Consider the following 22,494-nt stretch of genomic DNA (forward strand, 5'->3'; position numbering starts at 1 on the left):
GTATAAATAGGGGTTTTAACCCTATTTTAAAACAGCTAGTTTTTATTATAACTTTTTCCATTCTACGTTGTTTTGGAGAGAACACATAGAACTCCATTGAAGCATTCATCTTAATTCAATTTCAAGTATTTCTCTTTCATCTTTAATCTCTTTAATTTTCTATTGTTATTATGTTTTCTTTAATTATTTGTCTTGTTATTTCTATTATCATGTGTGAGTAGTTTCATAGTCTAGGGTTAGGTTGAACCCTAATATGGATTGATGTGTTATTTGATTCCCAATTCCCAATTTGATTAATTTATAATTCCTCTTTGTTAGGGTTGGTTTTATTATCAATGATTAACTAGAAATAGTATTATTGAATGTGATTAGGTTTACAACGAAAGTTGATTCTGAATTGATATTAGAACCCTAATTAAAAGTTGGAGCTTTTATGCATGAAAATAGCTAATTGTTCTTGCTAGGACTTATAGGATGCCGTTCTCAATGTCTTTAATATGTATGATTCCATGAAAATAGGTATGATTGCATGTTAGGGAAGCTATTAGTTGATCGAAAAAAACTCTTAGTATTGTTTTAGGGAGCATCTGTCCTGTGGAATGTTTATTGATTTAATTGAGGGAAAGGGATTGTTCTATTGCATTGATTCATATTAGTGGGGATACTTAATCTTAGATGTTTTTAGTTATTTATTAATTTCATATTATTGTCATTTATTGCTTATTGGTTAATATTGTTCTAGTTTGGTTCTATCGATATTGATTGGTTACTCGCTTAGTATTTATTTGAGTCTATTTAATTAGTTGAACCATAGTCTCTTGGGATCCGACCCTTACTTGCCCGTCTACATAGTAGTGGTCTTGTTAGGTTATTTTTGTTAGGTACGCGACACGCCTATCAACTCTCTCCGTTTTTAAATACTTACTCCACTTTTCTTTTTTCGCTGTTTTAAATACTTATTCCATTTCCTTATTTGGAATACTTTACAATATTTAATTCATTTCTCTCACGTATCAGACCCATCATAAATCAATTTTTTTTTTATTAATTTCATATTCATTCTCCTCCAATTCTCTCCACTACTATTTCTTTTTACAATTTTTTATTCTTTAACCAACTCCACTAGCTCCATATTTTATTACTTTCTCTAATTTCTCCTAAAAGTCCGTGCATGAACAAATGAAGTGTAAAAATAGAGGGAGTAGTTTGCAACAATACTTAAAATCCTCCAAACAGTCCAAAGCCCTTATTGATCTTGAATTACAATAACATTAATATTGAGGTCCAGATGCTTGGATCTAGTTTCAGAAATGGGTGCATTGATATGATAGTGTTTTTCATAACAATATAAGGTGTTGTTTGGTTGATGTGGGAATTTAATTCTCATAGGAATTTATACTTCATGGGAGGTTAATTCCTTAATGAAATTCCTAGGAATTTTTTAAATGTGTTTGGTTGGCAATAAAGGAAATTAGAATTCCCATGAATTTTGGTTTATCTAGGGGGGGCTAGGTAATTTACTTCCCATGTTTTGTGGGAAGTTAAAATTCCGATGAATTCCCACTTCCCCCATTCTTGCTTTCTAATGTCAACCAAACAACTCCTCATTTTCTTAATTCCCATGAATTTTCAATTCCCCCATTTTAGAATGTCAACCAAACAAGGCCTAAATTTTTGTTACAGATAATTATTTAAATCTTAGAGTAAATTTGACTTAAAATTAAAGCATATTTATGATAACCTAACATTAATTTTATTGATTTCATATACAATTAGCTAATTTATGGTCGAGTTGTTATATATGACGGCCTGACAGGTGAAGATTTTAGTTTGAACATGACTTAAGATGTAGTTGAGATACATAACTACATAAGAAGGTTATTTAAGGTTGAAGATGAAATATTTATGGGAAATTCTACATGGTGGCCTCATGGTTTTCATTTTTCTACGTGGAAGACGAAGTTTTTTCCAACTCTCTAAAGTGGCCCCAAGGTTTTGAAGTATTATGCATAGTGCCCATTTTTTGATTTTTTGGCTAACTTTTTTAGCTTTTGGTTAGCCATAAGTAAAAATAAAATAAAAAAAAAATATTTAAAAAGAAAAAAATAAAGAAAACCACCAACCACCAGCGAGCCACCCACGGTAGCCGGCGCGCCACCACCCCCTTCCCCCCACCTCACCGCACCCCTCCCCGAAACCACCAGCCGCGTCGCACCACCACCCCCTACCCACCGGAACCCTTCCCCTCCCTTTCCCGCAGCCGCCTCGCCCCCAAAAACCACCAAACCCAAAAACGCACCACCACCCCCTACCCAAAAACGACCACGAATTTGGCCTTAAAAGGCCGAAATCGGTCGATCAAGGCCACTGAGCCCCAAAATCGGCCGATTTCGGCCAATTTCGGCCAAATTCGTGGTCGTTTTTGGGTAGGGGGTGGTGGTGCGTTTTTGGGTTTGGTGGTTTTTGGGGGCGAGGCGGCTGCGGGAAAGGGAGGGGAAGGGTTCCGGTGGGTAGGGGGTGGTGGTGCGACACGGCTGGTGGTTTCGGGGAGGGGTGCGGTGAGGTGGGGGGAAGGGGGTGGTGGCGCGCCGGCTACCGTGGGTGGCTCGCTGGTGGTTGGTGGTTTTCTTTATTTTTTTCTTTTTAAATATTTTTTTTTTATTTTATTTTTACTTATGGCTAACCAAAAGCTAAAAAAGTTAGCCAAAAAATCAAAAAATGGGCACTATGCATAATACTTCAAAACCTTGGGGCCACTTTAGAGAGTTGGAAAAAACTTCGTCTTCCACGTAGAAAAATGAAAACCATGAGGCCACCATGTAGAATTTCCCAATATTTATTATCTGCTAAATATTTTTTAATTTTATTAAAAAAATAATTTTCAAGAGTTAAACATAAATCAATCAAACAAACAATCCTTTGTTGGCTGTTTTGCATCAGTGTCAAAATAAAAGACTAAGATTACTCAATTAACAGATAAACGGTGTAGACTTAGGCCCTGTTCTTTTGAGCTTCTGGGCAGAGCAGAGCAGATTTCAGCAGAGCAGAGCAAAGCAGAGCAGAGCATAGCAGATTGAAGCAAAGCAGAGCAGAGCAAAGCAGAGCCGAGCAGAGCAGAGCAGATTTCATTAATATTAATATTATTATTATTACTAATATTATTATAATTACCAATATTATTATTATTATTATTATTATTATTATTACTATTATTATTATTATTATTATTATTATTATTATTATTATTATTATTATTATTATTATTATTATTATTATTATTATTATTATTATTATTATTATTATTATTATTATTATTATAACTACTACTACTACTACTACTACTACTACTACTACTACTTATACTTACTACTACTACTCCTACTACTACTACTTATACTTACTACTACTACTCCTACTACTACTACTACTTATACTTACTACTACTACTACTAAATTTTATTATTAAATATTAATTATAATTAATAATATTTATATTATTAAATATTAATATTATTATTATTAAATATTAATTATTATTATTATTAAATATTAATATTTAATAATAATATTATTATTAAATATTAATTTTATATTATTATTATTAAATATTAATTATATATTATTATTATTATTAAATATTAATTATATATTATTATCATTAAATATTTATTATTATTATAAAATATTATTTATATATTTTTATTATTAAATATTAATTATATATTATTATTAATAAATATTATTTATATATTATTATTGTTAAATATTAATTATATATTATTATTATTAAATATTTATTATTATTATTATTATAAAATATTATTTATTTATTATTATTATTAAATATTGATTATTATTATCATTAAGTATTAATTATTTATTATTATTATTATTATTATTAAATATACATTATTATTATAATAATTCAATATTAAGTATTAATTTTAAGCAGAGCAGAGCAGGGCAGAGCAGAGCAGAGCAAAGCAGAGCAGAGCAGATTGAAGCAGAGCAGAGCAGAGCAAAGCAAAGCAGAGCAGAGCAGCTCTAAAGAACGGGGCCTTAATCTCTTAGCGTCGCATAGTCAAATTAAAGATAGTTGTCCGTATTCCACGCCTACACTAGAATTTTAAATTTTATTCCAAGTCTAACATAGTGGTATCGACCTCTAGTTTATTAAGTCATTTATTACAAGTATATAACCAATCAAATATAGGCAATTGTTCAATGAATTAATCAATAATAAATGCTAATAATACGGAAATAACCTAAACATACACTGTTTAGATTCAATTTAACAAGTTATAAACTCCACCTGGTTTAAAAAAAAAAAAGTTATGAATCGTACTCTTTTAAAAATCATCATTCACATAACTAATTAAATTAATTTACTTCCTTCATTTGTAGTTCGTTGCATCATTTTAATTTTCACAAATTCTTAGATAATATTTGGAGATGAGAAAGATATAGAAGGCAAAAATAACTGGCACCCATGTCGTAGGAGAGAGATAGAGAAAATTTATTATGAACCAATAGTTGGTTCTTACTGGCGCTGTACGAGGCAACATACAATTGTTTTGTAGGAAAGAACATAATATATAAAAGTAATGAACATATAGTTATAAAGAAAAGAACATACTATTAAAATGTAATGGACATATACCTAGAGTGAAAATAACATACTATCAAAAAATAATGAACTTATACTTAGGGTGAAAAGAACATATTTGCACAAAAAAAAAAAATGTTTATGTTCATTGATAGTCAGTGTAATGTACTTTTATTTACGACATAATGTTCATTGCTTATTTTGAAATGTTTATCGAATTTTGTCTATATATATTCAAATTATGGTGGTTATATATTGATAATGTTTATTACATAATATTATCATATTATTTATTAATATTACAGAATTACTTTAGATATGAAAAAATGTATATGTATAACTAGATGTTCATTACAAAACAAGTATATGTTCTTTAAAAAATAACATATGTTCTTTATAAAATAGTAACATGTTCTTTTTGGCCGCACCTTAAAATTTTCATCGTACGGCTACTATACTAGTTTATTGATTTAAAAAATAATATGCTTTCTTTTTAACGGGAAAAGATATCATTTTTTATTATATTAATAACACTTTACTACTGGTCCAAAAAAACAAAAGAAAACAAAACACTTTACTAGATCCATTGAAATTAGACAATTAAGACTAAAATTACAGTACAAACATAACCCAACGATCTATTTAACTATTAATCTTTTCAGGAGTCATGTGCGGTCAATTGCCTTTATCACGAGAAAAAAGTAGCCAACGTTAACGCCAAATCAAAAAAGATGTGACCAATAATACAATATTCACGTTGTAGTGAATTAGTGACGAGCTATGCGTTGGATATATTTAAAAAATTGAAAAGTGAGAGAGATTCATTAATATGAACACTATTTCCTCTACAAAATGTCCACATTATCGCTTGATTGACTCTAGTCAATTGCTTGATTTATAAGCACGAATGATAGAACTTCATGCGTCTGTGTATATTTCAGAATTTACCTTATTAACATATCATAAACCCAAAAAATAAAAATGTTTGAGGTACGAGGCTTGTATCTCCTCTTACCGCTTCTATGGTTGAGGTTAGCTAGTGTTACTAACACCACTTTGGCCACCAAAATCGCCAAGCCCGGTTGCCAACCTAGCTGTGGGAACGTAACGATTTACTATCCGTTTGGTATAGGCCGCGCATGTTCTCTTAGGAAGTCTTTCATAATAGATTGCAATACTAGTTCTGGCAATGACCCTCCAAAACCCTTCTTGGCCGGCAGTAACATTGAGGTCCTGAAAATAAACATTACCGCCGGCCAAATGCTTGTTAAGAGCTTTGTGGCAACTACATTCTACCGAGATGGAGTATTAGTAGAAGAATCAACTTTTCTGCAGGTTAAGCAAACAGATCTAACCAAGTATCCACTTATATATTCCGATACCGAAAACCAGCTCATCGTCACTGGTTGTAATGATTATGGTTATTTTGTTTCCGATAGTACCTATAGAGGGGTGCCTTCTCTCGGAAGGGGGTGCAGTGTACGGTGTAGCAATTTATCAGTAGTAATAAACGGGTCGTGTTCAGGGATTGGTTGCTGCACAACATTTATCCCAAAGAGGTTGTATAACTTCACCTTAGTATTAGAGAGTTTAAACATTCACAGTAATTTGTCTCACAAAAATTCATATGGCCATGCTTTCATAGGGAATCCGAGTAAATTCAACTTCAGTGTCGCCGACCTTGGTGACCCTAACTTCGTCAATAGAACAAGAGACAGCGTTCCGGTCGTGCTCGAATGGTTTGTTTGGGATTATGATGATTATTTTCATGATGTTGGTTGTCATTTTGCTAGGTTTAACTTGTCCTTCTATGCTTGCCACAATCAAAGCCAATGCTACGATGTTGACAGTGGCACTGCTGCGGGGTACAGATGCAGTTGTCTACCAGGTTACAAGGGTAATCCTTATCTTAGTCCCGGATGTATAGGTCAGTTACTACTTACTACTATCTTGTTTTTTAATTGTATCATATTGATTTAGGCACAATTCACTCTTTAACATTTGAAATTTTATTTTTGAAATAGTAACATATTCCCTCCAATTTTTATTTTTTTTTGATACATGTCAAGGCACGAATTTAATAATCAATATCTGTAATTATTTATTAGTGAAAATTGAAATTTTTTTTACTAGTATAAAAGTGGACATTGTGACTAGAGTACAATTGTTTATTGGGTAAATGGGTAGGGTAGTCCAATGATAATGTGGCCCTCTTTGACTCGCATTGGCCCGACCCGATATAGACCCTATAAAATGTGGCCCTCTTTGACTCGATATGCAATCGACCCGGTCCAAAAAATTTACTCGAACCCGATTATTAAACACTCATTTTGAAACTGGGAAAATGGTGACCCAAACCCGATATGACCCGACCTGAAATCAACCATAGCTAGATTCAAGTTAACCCGAGTATTTGAGACCTGAATTCGAATATGAACTAGCCTGGAGATGACCAGACCTAAATATTACCCGTAAATTATTGACCTGGATCGGACCCAACCTAAACCGAGATTGACCAAAGGTTGTTTTAACCCGTCAAAACTTGAATTTACCCAACCATAATTCAACCCGATTTATTACTAACTGTACCCGAAATCAACACGACTTGTTCTTAACCCATTTCAAACTCAACATGACCTGTTATTGACCTGAAACAACCTTATTACTATATAGTTATATACATATTCGTGGTTACATAGTCCTTTCTAAATTATTTCTACTAAGTTAATGATGTTTGCCGCGCAAATAAGAATTAAAAATTACTCGTAAAGTCAATAACTTTGTAAATCTAAATAATACTTTAAAGTTTGAAGCAATTATTTAGTACCAATCAGTGTTGAGCAAAGAACTCCAAAATTACATGACGATGAAACGGATGCTCGCTAAAAGTAAAAGCCAATATCTCACACGACCCAGATTAACCCACTATGTAATACCCGAACTCGAACATGACCAGATCTGGATAAGACCTAACCTCATTATAGCCCACAAACTATTGACTTGAACCGAATCCGAGAATGACCTTAACTCATTTTAACCTATTAAAATCCAAATTAAACCCGGTCTATTATTCACTCGACCTGAATGTAACCCGACTTGTTATTGACTTATTGACCCGACCTAAACCCGACTCAAATCCGATAAGATGCATGACCCAACTCAAGCATGACCTAACCCAAACCCGATCCGCATAGGTTTCGACATTAACGTGAATAGACCCGACCCGAATTGACGTGACCCACACTAATCTGACCTATACCCGACCCGTTTACTCGAATTGACAGTTGCTCCCTCCATTTTTAAATACTTGCTTCATTTGTAGAAATAGAGGCGAAGTTTTAGGAGAAATTGGATGAAGTGATAACATATAAATGTAGTAGGGTAGGTAGATGAACAAAAAATTGTAAAAAGCAAAATTAGTTGTTAGAATTGGAGGAGAGAGAATACGAAATTAATAAAATATGATTTATGTTGATTCCACTGCCGAGAGAAAAGAATTAAATATTGTTAAAGCTTTCAAGTAAAATAAGAAAATGGAGCTAGTATTCAAAAACGACCGAAAATGAAAGTAGAGGAAGTATTTAAAAATTAAGCGAGTATATTAAAAGTTCAAATATAAATTATAATAATGAAAAAAAAGGAGTATTATAATTTCTTTAAAAAAATATTTTGCAACCAAAAAGGAGAGAGTACTATATAAAATAACATGGATAGCACTATCAAATTTCAAACTTTATAACATATTAAATTTTCAAGTATAACACATACATTAAAAATAAAAAAAAAATTACGTCAAACTTTTTAACATATTAAATTTTATTAACATATTAAATTTTCAAGTATAACATATATTAAAAATAAAAAAAAAACAGATAAAAAAAAAGAGAGTACTTTTTTTTAAAACCAAAAAGAAGAGAGTACTATATAAAAATTACATAGCCATATATTGGATTCATGTGCAATCAATCAATAAAAAACTATATACTAAAAAACACACCAGCAATGACACATGTCATTTCTTGATGTGTCCTTAGTTTTTTTTTTTCCGCTTTTGCTTAATAAAATTCTATTGAAGAAACAAAATCTTGTACAAAAATAATTCCCTTATCTTGTACAATATAATAACTTAATTGACATATCCTTAGGACAAATATTTATAGGTATAAAAATTTTTTTTTACATAATTTGCAATACATTAGAAAAAAAAGGAAAAATTAGAAATAATAATCCCAACTTTCATCAATTTTGCTACAATAATCACAACTTTAGATTATTTTGGAATAATCCAAACTTTAAGGGTTTCTCTTTTTCTTCAATCCCAAAAATCTGTAACCGGTTGAATAGGTTAATTTTTTTTTTTTACTTTTTAAAGTGACACGTGTCACAACTGAATTGGCTAAAACAATTTCTAAAAAAAATAAATAAATAAACTAACCAACCCCAAAAATAACAGCCACCCCCAAAACCACCAATCTAACCCCCAAAACCACCCCCAAAATATCAGCCACCCTCAAAAACCACCAGCCGACCCCCAAAACCACCAGTCTAACCCTAAACGGCGGCGCTAAATCCCTCCCCCTGCGCCGGTTTCCTCTTTCCCCTACCCTTGTGCCGGTTTCCCCCTTCCCCCTCGTCGTTTCTCCTTTCCCCCAATCTCCTCCACTCGAATTCGCGGCTTAAATCCAGTCTCCCATTCTCGAAAACCCCCAAAAACTCCTCCCCACCGTCGAAAACCCTAGCCGCTTAGGGTTTCGGGGTGGTGGGAGGAATGATTGGGGGTTTTTGGCGTTGGGGAGAGGTTTGGTTGGTGGATTTAGGGTTTCGTTGGTGGATTTGGGGTTTCGGGTAGGTGGTTTCGTGGGGATTGGGGGTTGTTTTGGGGAAGGAGGAAGACGGAGACGTGGTGGAGGTTGTTTCACGCGGCTGGTCGGCAACAAAGGGGCGGCAGGTTGGCCGTCAAGTGGTGGTTAGGGTGGCTGGTGGGGGTAGAAGAGGCTGACTGGTGGTGGGTTTTTGGGTTTTTACGTTTTTTTAATTTTATTTTTTGTTTTTTTGGACCAATCAGGGCTTAACACGTGTCAAATGACCTGATATAACAGGACATTGACTTTTGTTGACCGGTTTGGGATTGAAGAAAAAAAATACCCCCCAAAGTTCGGATTATTCCAGAATAATCCAAAGTTTGGATTATTGTAGCAAAATTGATGAAAGTTGGGATTATTATTTTTAATTTTTCCAAAAAAAAAATATTCATATTATTTTTTAACCTAAAAATATTTGTCTATATAGTCATTGATTAGTCACCATAATAAATCTACTACATTTAAATTATTTTACTCAAATCTATTAAAATACTAAAATATTAATATGTTAATATGAAAATACCTCCAAATTAAACATATGTAAAAATATTAAAATAACAAACCATTATTTTGTAAAATTTAACTATAGTAAATTGTTATTATTAATATTTTCTTCCTCATTCTCAATCTTTTTCTTTCTTCCAATGCTTCTTATAAAAATAAAAAAAATCTCCAAAATATTTACAAATCTTGTATGCGGCTGGCCACATGGTGCGACAGGGGTTACTTGTATGGTGTTACTTGTTTCTGGGGTTACTTGTATGGGTGTTACTGGTTTTTTCAGGGGTTACTTGTAGGTGTTACCTGTATTCCGGGGTTACTTGTATGGGTGTTACTGGTTTTGGTCAGAGGTTACTTGTAGGTATTATTTGTATTATGGGGTTACTTGTTTTGGTGTTACTAGTTTTGGTCAGGGGTTACTTGTAGGGTGTTATTGGTTTGGTACGAGATTTTGGTCTGGGGCGATTACTCAACTCATTCAAGTGTTCCATACAAATAATCCCAGAATACAAGTAACACCTACAAGTAACTCCAGAAACAAGTAACCCAGAATACAATTTTTTTTTTCAAGAGTTACTTGTACGATGTCACTGGTTTTGGTCAGGGGTTACTTGTAGGGTGTTACTAATTTTGGTCGGGGTTACTTGTAGGGTGTTACTGGTTTGGTATAGGGCATACGCACAAACAACCCTTGAACAAGTAACCTTGAATAAGTAACTCATACAAGTAACCCGTGCATACAAGTAACACTTATATAAGCTAGTAACGTAACTCAAATAAGTAACCCTTGAATAATTAATCATACAAATAACCCCTGAATAAGTAATCCATACAAGTAACCCCTTAAAAAAAACAGGTAACCCCTAAAAAATACAAGTAATCAGTAACTCTTGAAAAAAATAAAACGAGTAACCCCTTAATGATACAAGTAACCCCTAAATAAGTAATTCATACAAGTAACTTTTGAAGAAAAAAAATATAAATAACCCCTAAATAAATAAACATACAAGTAACTCTTGAAAAAAAAAAAAAAAAAAAAAAAAAAGAAGTAACATCTGAAAAATACAAGTAACCCTGACAATACCAGTAACTCCCATTATTTTTGCTGACTTGCAGGAGGCCACATGGGGTGTGGCCTGCTGCACCAAAAAGGCATCGTAATACAAACTGTCCTACATAAAGCAATAAAATTTGTTTCATACATTTCAATATTTAAATATTATTTCACAAATTTTGTAATTTTATAACACATTGATCATTTTATATCTAACATATCTTTCGAAATCCTTTATTTTGATCAAATTCTGTTAACAATGTTTTTAGATTTTTTTTATATTTTGTTTATAATAAACTAATCATAATTAATAATACTTTAATAATGAATATTAATAATACCGTGCATAGCACAAAAACTAACCTAATTTGTCATTAAGTGCGTGCCACCATTCCTCATAAAAAAAAAGCGCCACCATCTCGCACCTTGCATGCATCTCATTTTTTTTAACCCTATTTTATCTTCTTTATCATTATTGTATTATCATATTAATTATCCTATAATAAAAAGGTTTAATTTAAAATTTTAAATAAATAATTTATAGACTGAAAAAGTAGTATAAATGAAAAGTAATATGAATGGATTCTCGACTATGAGTATTATGGAATTTCTACACTCTACTTGTATGTTTTATCAAATTAAGAGGATATCTTATATCTTGGACAATCTTTTTAATGAATAAGATGATTATTCTAATCACAAATATTTATATATGGTTTGCCATAGGGTATAGTCAGGGTTACTCGATCCGTTAAGGGTTACTAGGTCAAAGGTTACTATATAAGTCAGGGATTACTCGATCAATCAATGTTTTGGTGTATTATTTATGTTAGCTTGTTGCACGGTGTGGCTGGTTACACAAAAAAAAAAACGTTGTTCTAATATGTAATTAAACTTTATTTTTTCTTAAATTCACAATTTTTATAATATATTCAAACCTAGAAGAAATTATTTGAAATTAAGTGCACATTATTTCTTGTTTTTTTAGTATTTAAAATTATTCTTTAAGTATTTAGTTTCCTAAAAATAAGCAATTTTCTAAAAGTATGTAGTTCTCATTAAAGTAATTCTCTTTTTGCATTAGCTAATTGTGTTAAAATCTAGAAAGCGTATATGCACATTATATAATAAAAAAAAAATTAAAAAAAAATATGAAAACTTTAAAGTATTATCTTGTGTATTAAAAATGTTAACATTTCAACGATAATACTCCGTATGTGTTTTTATATGTTATTATAGTAAAAGAAATTAAAAGGCAAAATATCAATTATTCTAGAATGAAGGGAGAATTAAAGGTAGTTTTATAAAATCATCTATGCAGATATTGATGAGTGTGCAAATCTTTCAAGCTCCCCTTGCTCTAAAATCTGTATAAACACTCCGGGTAGCTACTATTGTGCTTGTCCTAAAGGATATCATGGAAATGGTCGGAAGGATGGAACTAGTTGTGTAAGAGATTCAAATTCTAAAAAGAATATAGTTATAGGTTTTGCTGTAACTTTGGGATCTCTACTATTGCCTCCAGTTGGATGGTGGTTATACATAGTGATAAAAAAAAGAGAGGCTATAAAGCAAAAGGCTAGAAACTTCAAGAAAAATGGTGGTCAGTTGTTGCAACATCGTATGTCGTCTGATGAACGCATTGTAGAAAGAACATTTTTCTTCACCGTTGATGAGTTGGAGAAAGCCACAGACCACTTTAATGAGAACAGGATACTTGGACAAGGAGGGCAAGGTACTGTTTATAAGGGAATGCTAGGTGAAGGGAGACTTGTTGCCGTAAAAAAGTCTAAGACATTGAATGAAAGCCAACGAGCACATTTCATTAATGAAGTTGTTATCATGTCTCAAATAATTCATAGGAATATAGTCAGGTTACTAGGATGTTGTTTGGAATCAGAAGTGCCATTATTGGTTTATGAGTTTGTCCAAAATGAAACACTTTTCAATCATCTACATCATCTAAATGAAGAGTTTCCGATCACATGGAGAATGCGCCTCCAAATTGCTTCTGATTTAGCTGGAGCACTTGCTTATCTACATTCCTTTTCTTATGTTCCTATACTACATAGGGACATCAAATCTTCCAACATTCTCTTGGATGATAAGTATAGGGCAAAGCTATCGGATTTTGGGTTATCAAAAAGTGTGGCTGACGATCAAACCCATATAACAACTCGTGTTATGGGAACATTTGGTTATTTGGATCCTGAATATTTCCAAACTAACCACTATACTGATAAGAGTGATGTTTATAGTTTTGGTGTGGTCCTTGTTGAACTTTTAACCGGACAAAAGGCAATACGTGCTATATGTGATCAAGATAGAAGTTTGGTGTCATGGTTTCTTTCTCATATGGAAAACTCTCAATTCCTTGACATTGTTGACCCTCAATTGCTAAAGGAAAGTTCGAAGGAAGAGATTTACACTATTGCTGATCTTGCAACACGATGCTTGAATCCGAAAGGTACGAGAAGACCCACTATGAAAGAAGTTCTACTAGTACTAGAGACAAAAGAGTCGCCCCAAACTGATGCAGTAGAAAACAACTCACAATTCGAGCAAGTGTTAGATGCTGGAAGGCCTGGAACAACTAATTCATGCAATGAAAACGTTGCAACTGCCTCCATATCTAGTATGGATACACGTTATTGTCAATCAGCTGAACTGTCTTTATTATTCAATCCCAGATGATGTAGGTACCTTCAGTAGTTAATATATCCTTGCTATAGATCAGGGATTGACTCTAAATAACGTTATGTATAAAAATTTAGTACTTTAATTTTTCAAATATCAGATACTTGGGATTTTATGCTCGGGTCTTGTACTATTTTGAATGCAACTAATTATGGGAAGACTATTCAATGGCCACAATAAAATTGTAGCTATTGTAATTAGTTTTAATCTTGACCATTTATTTTTAATGATCAATCTTGTCCATCCATCCACTTAACTTAATAAAAAATTAAATTTAAAAAAAATAATAATAAAATTAAAAAATAAAAAAACTAGATTGATTAAAATAGTTAAAAAAAAAAAAACAGTTTTTTGATCGGTTTCTGAAACTAAATTTTGCCATTAACGTCTATACCATCCATTTCTAAGTTCAAAGGATTCTCCAATATCCATTAAAAACCAACATTTAATTTTAGTTTATCAACAATAACTATACTCGGTATGTAGTACTCTAGTCTCTACATTATTACAAAATCCTTACAAAAATCAATTATCCTCCAGAAAAAAAAAAGGCGAAGAAGATGAAGTAATCAATGTAAGATATGTCTCATGTCAATCTCTAATTTCAAGAAATCAATTATTTGAAAAAAAAAAAAAAATTAAAAATCATCCAATAAGATATATACCATAGGTTTTATCATGTGATTAGATTTTACAGTATTAAAAGAAATTGAAATCTTTTTCATATCAGATTTTTAATTCGAAATCTTATAACTAATTGTAATTTTTTTTGGATACGATGTACTTATATTTTGATTAAATGTTCTATATAGATTTTTGTATATAGAAATTGACTTTTTATTCTATTTTAAGTCAACTAGATGGATGGATAGGATGAATTTTATAAATTGGAGGGCTAAGATTCACTTGTTACAATGGCCACAATTTTATTGTAGCCATTTGAAAATTGTCCCTAATTATGTTTAGAACTACTTTCTTTTCTCTTATATCGTTACACCTTTTTTTTTCAAGGTTTCCAACGCATTTATTTGACTGTCCCAATATGTTTGATATTGTATGGTTTAATATGATAAAACGTTGATGGGATGAATATGCACATTTGGATACGTTATAAAGTAACACATTTAACTATTTATAATAGTAAAAATTTACCATCAGTCCATCACATCAACCTAATAAAGGGCGAAACCTAAAGAAATAAAAGAAGTATTATAATGCTAGCGTTAATCCTTAAGTTGAACAATCACTTAAGTAGTTGTTGAGGGCTTAAGGCAGGCAACATACACTATCACACTAGCCAATTATGTTCTTTACTTTTTCATTTGAGTTTTTGTTACTATAAAATTAAAGTAAAGTAAGAAAATAAATTTTAAAAACAACCGCTTTGTGACTCCTTAGAATTGAAAGGAGGAGGAAAAATGTAGTGTAGAAACAGTAATTTATTTGGTGACTCATACATTTTCAACCTAGTATGTTGGGGTCGTCGCACACATTCACACACCCACTAGTATGATATTGTCCGCTTTGGGACTAGCCCGCATGGATTTGTTGTTGGGCACCTTCCCAAAAGGCCTCATACTATTAGGAGTGTGTACTCACTTATAAGAAAGTCTTTTCTTCCTTGTTTCTTCCATGTGGGACTTGGGATGAATACCCAAAAAAAAAAAAAAAATCTAGTTCACTTCTGTAATCATAATCTTTTATTTGCTACTTCTAGTTCAGGTATTACTATCTTGAACCCATTTGTTATTACGGCCTCGTCCATAACAATAAGTTTAAGTATAATACTACCAAATACCTTATGTTTAGCATCATTTCAAGGTATCTCTATAACAAGGTAAGTCTAAAAATTTTAATATTGATATCATTTATTGATTTATATGATTCATATGAACGTGTACAATATTTTAAAAGTGGCCGATTACTAATTGTGTATGATTATATTGGTTGTTTTTTTTGTTAACCAAAAAAAAAAAAAAAGGTATGATTATATTGGTGAAAATAAGACAAGTAAGATTAAAATAACATCACATAACCCAACGATTTATTTAACTATTAATTCACAAATTTCAAGAGCCATGTGCGGTCAATTGCCTTTATCACGAGGAAAAAGTAGCCAACGTTAACGCCAAATTAAATTAAAAAAGATGTGACCAATACAATATTCGCATTGTAGTGAACTAGTGATGAGCTATGCGTTGGATACACACGAGTAATAAGAAATAAAAATTGAAAAGTGAGAGATTCATCAATATGAACACTTATCTCCTCTCCAAAATGTCCACATTATCCCTTGGTTGACTAAAGTCAATCTCAATTATTATAGCATCTTGATTAAATAAATGAGTATTTTAAAACTTCATGCGTCTAGGTATATTTCACAATCAACCTTATTAACATATCATAAACCACAAATTATAACCCAAAAGATAAAATGATAAAAATGTTTAAGGTACAAAGCTTGTATCTTCTTTTACCACTGCTATGGTTGTGTTTAGCTAGCCTTAGTATCACCACTTTGGCCACCAAAATCGCCAAGCCCGGTTGCCAACCTAGGTGTGGCAACGTAACGATTTACTATCCGTTTGGTATCGGCCGCGCTTGTTCTCTTAGGGAGTCATTCATAATCGATTGCAATCGTAGTTCCGGCAATGACCCTCCAAAACCCTTCTTGGCCGGCAGTAACATTGAGGTTCTGAACATAAACATTACCGCCGGGCAGATGCTTGTTAAGAGCTTTGTGACAACTAAATTATACCGAGATGGAGTAGCAGTAAAATCAACTCCTGCGTATGTAGAGCAGACAGATCTCACCATATATCCACTTGTATATTCCGACACCGAAAACAAACTCATCATCATTGGTTGTGATGATTCTGGTTTTCTTGAAACCGATAATGCCTATAGGGGGTCGTCCTATGTCGGAGTGGGGTGCAATGTAAAGTGTAGCAATTTATCAGAAGTGAAAAACGGGTCGTGTTTGGGGATTGGTTGCTGCCAAACATCTATCCCAAAGAGGTTGTATAACTTCACATTAGTATTAGAGAGTTTAGACAATCACAGCTATGTGTCACGCGTAAATCCATATGGTTACGCTTTCATAGGGAATCCGAGTAAATTTAAGTTCAGTGTCGATGACCTTGGTGACCCTAACTTCGTCAATAGAACAAGAGACAGTGTTCCGGTCGTGCTTGAATGGTTTGTTTGGGATTATTTTAGTTATTCTCATGATATAAGTTGTGAGATAGCTAAGAGAAACTTGTCCTTCTATGCTTGCCACCATCAAAGCCGCTGCTACGACGTTGATAGTGGCTCTGGGGGGTACAGATGCAGTTGTCTACCTGGTTATAAGGGTAATCCTTATCTTAGCCCCGGATGTACAGGTCAGTTACTACTTACTACTTTCTCCGTTTTTTTTTTTCTATTTTTTTCTTATTGATTTTGGGCACTATTCACATCATTCATTCTGACATTTGAATTTTTAAAAATTTATGATACCCTCTTTTTTTAAAAAAAAAATACTTTATTTGGATTTAATTTGCATATTTATCGAATCACAACTTTAAGAATTAAAAATTAGTGAACTAAAATTACATATAATAAAAAGTGTTATAAAAATATATATTTTTTGATGAATCCAACAACATATTATTTTATTATAATTATATATCATTTATAAATCTATATCTATCTATAGTATATACTAAAGTAATCATCAAAGGGGACACTTGGCATAATTTTGTGAAAAATTTTCCCTCCAAAATGCTTTTTTTTTTTAATTAAACAAAAAAAAAATCTATTAAAAAAATTTAAAGGATAGACATTATTAAATTCAAATTTAAAAATAAAAAAAGTGTTACCTAAGTTATTTAATTTCAATTAATTCTATTTCAATTGACTATTATTATATCATACTTTATAAATCCATGCATTGCACGGGACAAAACTAGTTAAATAAAAAATACGGAGTAACATATAAATAGTGACAAAAAAAAAACAAACAAACAAACAAACCCCGAAAAAGTACACTATATACTGAGTAAAATAACATAGCCAAATGGAACAGGTTAGCAATTCATTTAATTACAATATGTTGAATCATGTGCAATTTTTTCATTAAATAAGGTAATATTGTCAATAAGTGCGTGCCACCATCTCGCAACTTGCATCTCATCATTGTCTTCTTTATCATTATCGTCTTACTCTGTATTACTTACAGTATCCTATTGTTAATGAAAAGGTTTGATTTCAAATTTTAACCAATAATAATTGACTGTAAAAGCAAAAGGAAAAATTAATAAGTAGAATAATCCGAAAAATTGATGATCTTCTCATTTTAATCTTTACTAAACTTTAATCTAGAATAATCCTAACTAATGAGGTAGTCTCTTCAAAATAGTATGTAGTTTCCTAAAAGTAATTCTCTTTTTCCATAATTAGCTAATTGTGTAAAGTCTAAAAAGAGTATATGTACGTTATTAAAATAAAATTGATACTAGTATTATAAAAACTTTATAGTACTACCTATTGTATTTAACAAAGTCAATGCAATGTCAACATTTTAATGATAATATTTAGGAAATTTTGATAATTACCACCTTCTGTTATGTCCATTTTAGCAATTACCACCTTTTATTTTATTTTATTTTTTTGAAAATTACCACTTTCTATTTTCAAAAACATCAAAAGTTACCACCTTCTTGCCTCCTAACTACCATATGACGTCATTTTGGGTTCATTCTTTCCCTTTTCTCCCTATTTCCCTCACATTTCTCATTCCTAACTCGATTTTCATACCCCCTTTCACTTTTTTTCCCCCAAACAATCAAAAACACTTCAATTCACTCCTCCAAATCAAAATTCACGAACAATTATTGGTGATTTGGGGGGAAAAAGTGAAAGGAGAGATGAGAATCCAAATAGGATTGAGAAATGTGAGGAAAATAGGGAGGGAAAGGAAAGAATGAGCCCAAAATGACGTCACGTGGTAATTGGAGGGCAAGAAGGTGGTAACTTTTGATGTTTTTGAAAATAAAAGGTGGTAATTTTCCAAAAAAAAATAAAAATAAAAAATAAAAGGTTGTAATTGTTAAAATGAACATAACACACGGTGGTAATTGTCAAATTTCATAATATTTATTTTTATATGTACTGTAGTAAAAATAAAAAAAATAAAAAATAAAAAAAAAAAAAAAAAAAAGCCAAAATTTGTAAATTATTCTAGAATGAAGGGAGAACTAAAGGTATTTGTATAAATCCATCTATGCAGATATTAATGAGTGTGCAAATCTTTCAAGCTCCCCTTGCTCTGATATTTGTATAAACACTCCGGGTAGCTACTATTGTACTTGTCCTAAAGGATATCATGGAAATGGTTGGAAGGACGGTAGCGGTTGCGAAAGAGATTCAAATTCTAAAAAGAATATAGTTAAAGGTCTTGCTACTACTTTGGGATCTCTACTATTGCCTCCAATTGGATGGTGGTTATACATAGTGATCAAGAAAAAAGAGGCTATAAAGCAAAAGGCTAGAAACTTTAAGAAAAATGGTGGTTTGTTGTTGCAACATCGTATGTCATCAGATGAACGCATTGTAGAAAGAACGTATTTCTTCACCATTGATGAGTTGGAGAAAGCCACGGACTACTTCAATGAGAGTAGGATACTTGGACGAGGAGGCCAAGGTACTGTTTATAAAGGAATGCTAGGTGAAGGGAGACTTGTTGCCGTAAAAAAGTCTAATAAAACATTGAATGAAAGCCAACGAGCACATTTCATTAATGAAGTGGTCATCATGTCTCAAATAATTCATAGAAATATTGTCAAGTTACTAGGATGTTGTTTGGAATCGGAAGTTCCATTACTTGTTTATGAGTTTGTCCCAAATGGAACACTTTTCAATCATCTACATCATCTAAATGAATAGTTTCCGATCACATGGAGAATGCGCCTCCAAATTGCTTCTGATTTAGCTGGAGCACTTGCTTATCTACATTCCTTTTCTTATGTTCCTATACTACATAGGGATATCAAATCTTCCAACATTCTCTTGGATGATAAGTATAGGGCAAAGCTATCGGATTTTGGGTTATCAAAAAGTGTGGCTTCCGATCAAACCCATGTAACAACTCGTGTTATGGGAACATTTGGTTATTTGGATCCTGAATATTTCCAAACTAACCACTATACTGAGAAGAGTGATGTTTACAGTTTCGGTGTGGTACTTGTTGAACTTATAACTGGACAAAAGGCAATACGTGCTATAAGTGATCAAGATAGAAGTTTGGTGTCATGGTTTCTTTCTCATATGGAAAACTCTCAATTCCTTGACATTGTTGACCCTCAATTGCTAAAGGAAAGTTCGAAGGAAGAGATTTACACTATTGCTGATCTTGCAACACGATGCTTGAATCTGAAAGGTACGAGAAGACCCACTATGAAAGAAGTTCTACTAGTACTAGAGACAGAAGAGTCGCCCCAAACTGATGAAGTAGAAAACAACTCACAATTCGAGGAAGTGTTAGATGCTGGAAGGCCTGGAACAACTAATTCATACAATGAAAACGTTGCAACTGCCTCCATTTCTAGTATGGATACACGTTATTGTCAATCAGCTGAACTGTCTTTATTATTTAATCCCAGATGACATAGATATCTTCAGTAGTTTAGTTTGGTTATATACCCTTAATTAGCTTGGTATAAGTTGATCAGGGGTTGACTCTATCTACATAACTTTATCATTTAAAGACTTACAGTACCTTATTTTTTCACATATAGCAGTTCTTGTACTGTTTTTTAATGCAACTAATGATGTTAAGAATTCTTTTCTCTTATATATTTACACTATATGATGTTTTTTAATCCAACGCATCTATCAGAACGATCAAGATGAAACAAGCAATTTTACAAGTTAAAGCAAATTATAACGCTGGTAATCCAAGCACACGGGAGACTTCCCATCTGGACAATATACAATGCAAATCGATATGATTAACGAAATAAATCACCCTTGTTAATACTAAGATCAACCAAATGATCTTGAATCACCCTCGCATTTAGATGTTTTTGTTATTTTTCCTATAAAATTATAAATTGTTAATCTTTTGATTAATTTTTTTGGGGGTTAAATACTCTATACAAAATTATATAATTGCAAATATCACGTTTTGCATATAACCACCTTTTAAATCTCCTTTTTTTTTTTTTTTTTTTTTGCATATAATTATTTTTTAAAAAAATACTGCAAAACACCACTAATTTAAAAATTATGTTGCAAACTTGCAACTTACCACCAATTCAATGGATATAACTGTTAGTGGGTTTGGCTAAAAAAATGATAAATTACAACAAAAATTTTTAAAATTAGTAGTCTTTCACAACACTTTTTTAAAAGGTGATTGTATGAAAAAAATAAAATAAAAAAAATAAGATTAAAAAGGTGGTTATATGCAAAATTTTCTTAAATTATATATTTATATAATTCAAAAGTCATTATACAACCTCATCAAGAATAAAGAGACAAGTCCTCTGTTCCACCCAAACTAATAGTCCGGCCCCAAAAAAGTTTACATCACAATAATCAATCTTTTATAAACACTCGTTTTACAAATGAAAGTATATATTATACTTTTAGCTTTATACTGTTGTTTTAATCATCTTTACAGGGGTATTATAGTAATCTTGTAAATTAAAAGGCTAAATTCAAACAAAATATGAATGAAAATCAACAAACATAATGGATTAAACAAACGTTAAAAAAATATACATGTCTAATTTTCATGCACTGAAAATGTGGTGTTATTAAAAAAAACGTAAAGAATATATATCTCAAGTTCGAAGATTATGTACTTCGTAATCCAAAACTAAAATAATGTACGTTTTTTATTCTTAAATTAAAAGAATATGGCATGAGTTATAACGAACTCGAAAAATATTATAATCTAAAGAAAAACATCTTTAAGACTTTAACCTAATAAAAACGCACAAAATCGTACTACTATTTTTATTTTGCAATCATTCAAGTACTTGCATGGCCCAAAACTTTATTTTGAGCTCATCTAGACATCTAGCTCATTTCACACTACATGTATATAACTTTATTACTTTAAAAAAAAAAGAAGTAGATGGCCTACATTACCACAAACAATGATATGTAAATAAAGTAATTATATATAATAATTTCATCCATGTGTTTATCATTTACGAAATATATCTTCCATCTAGGTTTTTTGGTTCCCTCTAGAGTTTTCCAAATATTGGCAATATAATGAGGAAAAAAAATGGTACAAAAAAGTATAAAACAATATTTTTAATTATATATAAGTAAAAAGATAAGTCAAATATAATCTATTTTTTTTTTGGTGTTTTAAGCCAAATATAATATGTATAGAATTTATGTCACGTAAACATCAAAATCTCCTTTAATTTTCAAAAAGCTTGGATGAGTCAAGTGATTTTTTTTTTTTTTTTTTTGGACTCGAGTGAATGTATCTCAATTATTGCATCCTGTATTGTAAGGTTTGTTGGTTGGTTTACAAATACTAGTTTCATGCCTCTTTGTGTATGGTTTTTCATTTTGAATAAAACCATAAATCAAAACACACTATATTCTTATAAGCCATAAACTAAAACCCAAAAAAATTCTAAAAAAAAAAAAGGAAAATTTCACATTTGCTACCAGGGAAAGCACCCTATTTCACATTTGCTACCCCTTTAATTTTTTATTTTATACTACTACCACCTAAATCAGAGTTTTTTAAAAATCACTACCACTTG

The 22,494-nt window shown here is 31.6% G+C and overlaps 1 protein-coding gene and 1 pseudogene across 1 annotated transcript; both read left to right on the plus strand.

The window, feature by feature from the left end:
* Positions 1-5,587: 5,587 nt before the first annotated feature.
* Positions 5,588-13,724, plus strand: LOC145600247 (wall-associated receptor kinase-like 6). Its single transcript, XM_081656175.1, has 2 exons — positions 5,588-6,533; positions 12,345-13,724. The coding sequence occupies exons 1-2, from the start codon at positions 5,588-5,590 to the stop codon at positions 13,715-13,717; spliced, it is 2,319 nt and encodes a 772-aa protein (XP_081512301.1). The 3' UTR covers positions 13,718-13,724.
* Positions 13,725-16,163: 2,439 nt separating this feature from the next.
* On the plus strand, positions 16,164-20,365 carry LOC145600248 (wall-associated receptor kinase-like 6; annotated as a pseudogene).
* The last annotated feature ends 2,129 nt before the right edge of the window (positions 20,366-22,494 follow it).

The sequence above is a fragment of the Chenopodium album genome, chromosome 21, assembly GCF_948465745.1.
Source record: "Chenopodium album chromosome 21, dcCheAlbu1.1, whole genome shotgun sequence".
NCBI lineage: Eukaryota > Viridiplantae > Streptophyta > Magnoliopsida > Caryophyllales > Amaranthaceae > Chenopodium > Chenopodium album.

Coding starts and splice junctions, on each gene's coding strand:
- LOC145600247 (XM_081656175.1), top strand. CDS start 5,588: ATGTTTGAGGTACGAGGCTTGTATCTCCTCTTACCGCTTCTATGGTTG. Junction 6,534..12,344: donor TCTTAGTCCCGGATGTATAG/GTCAGTTACTAC, acceptor TCATCTATGCAG/ATATTGATGAGTGTGCAAAT.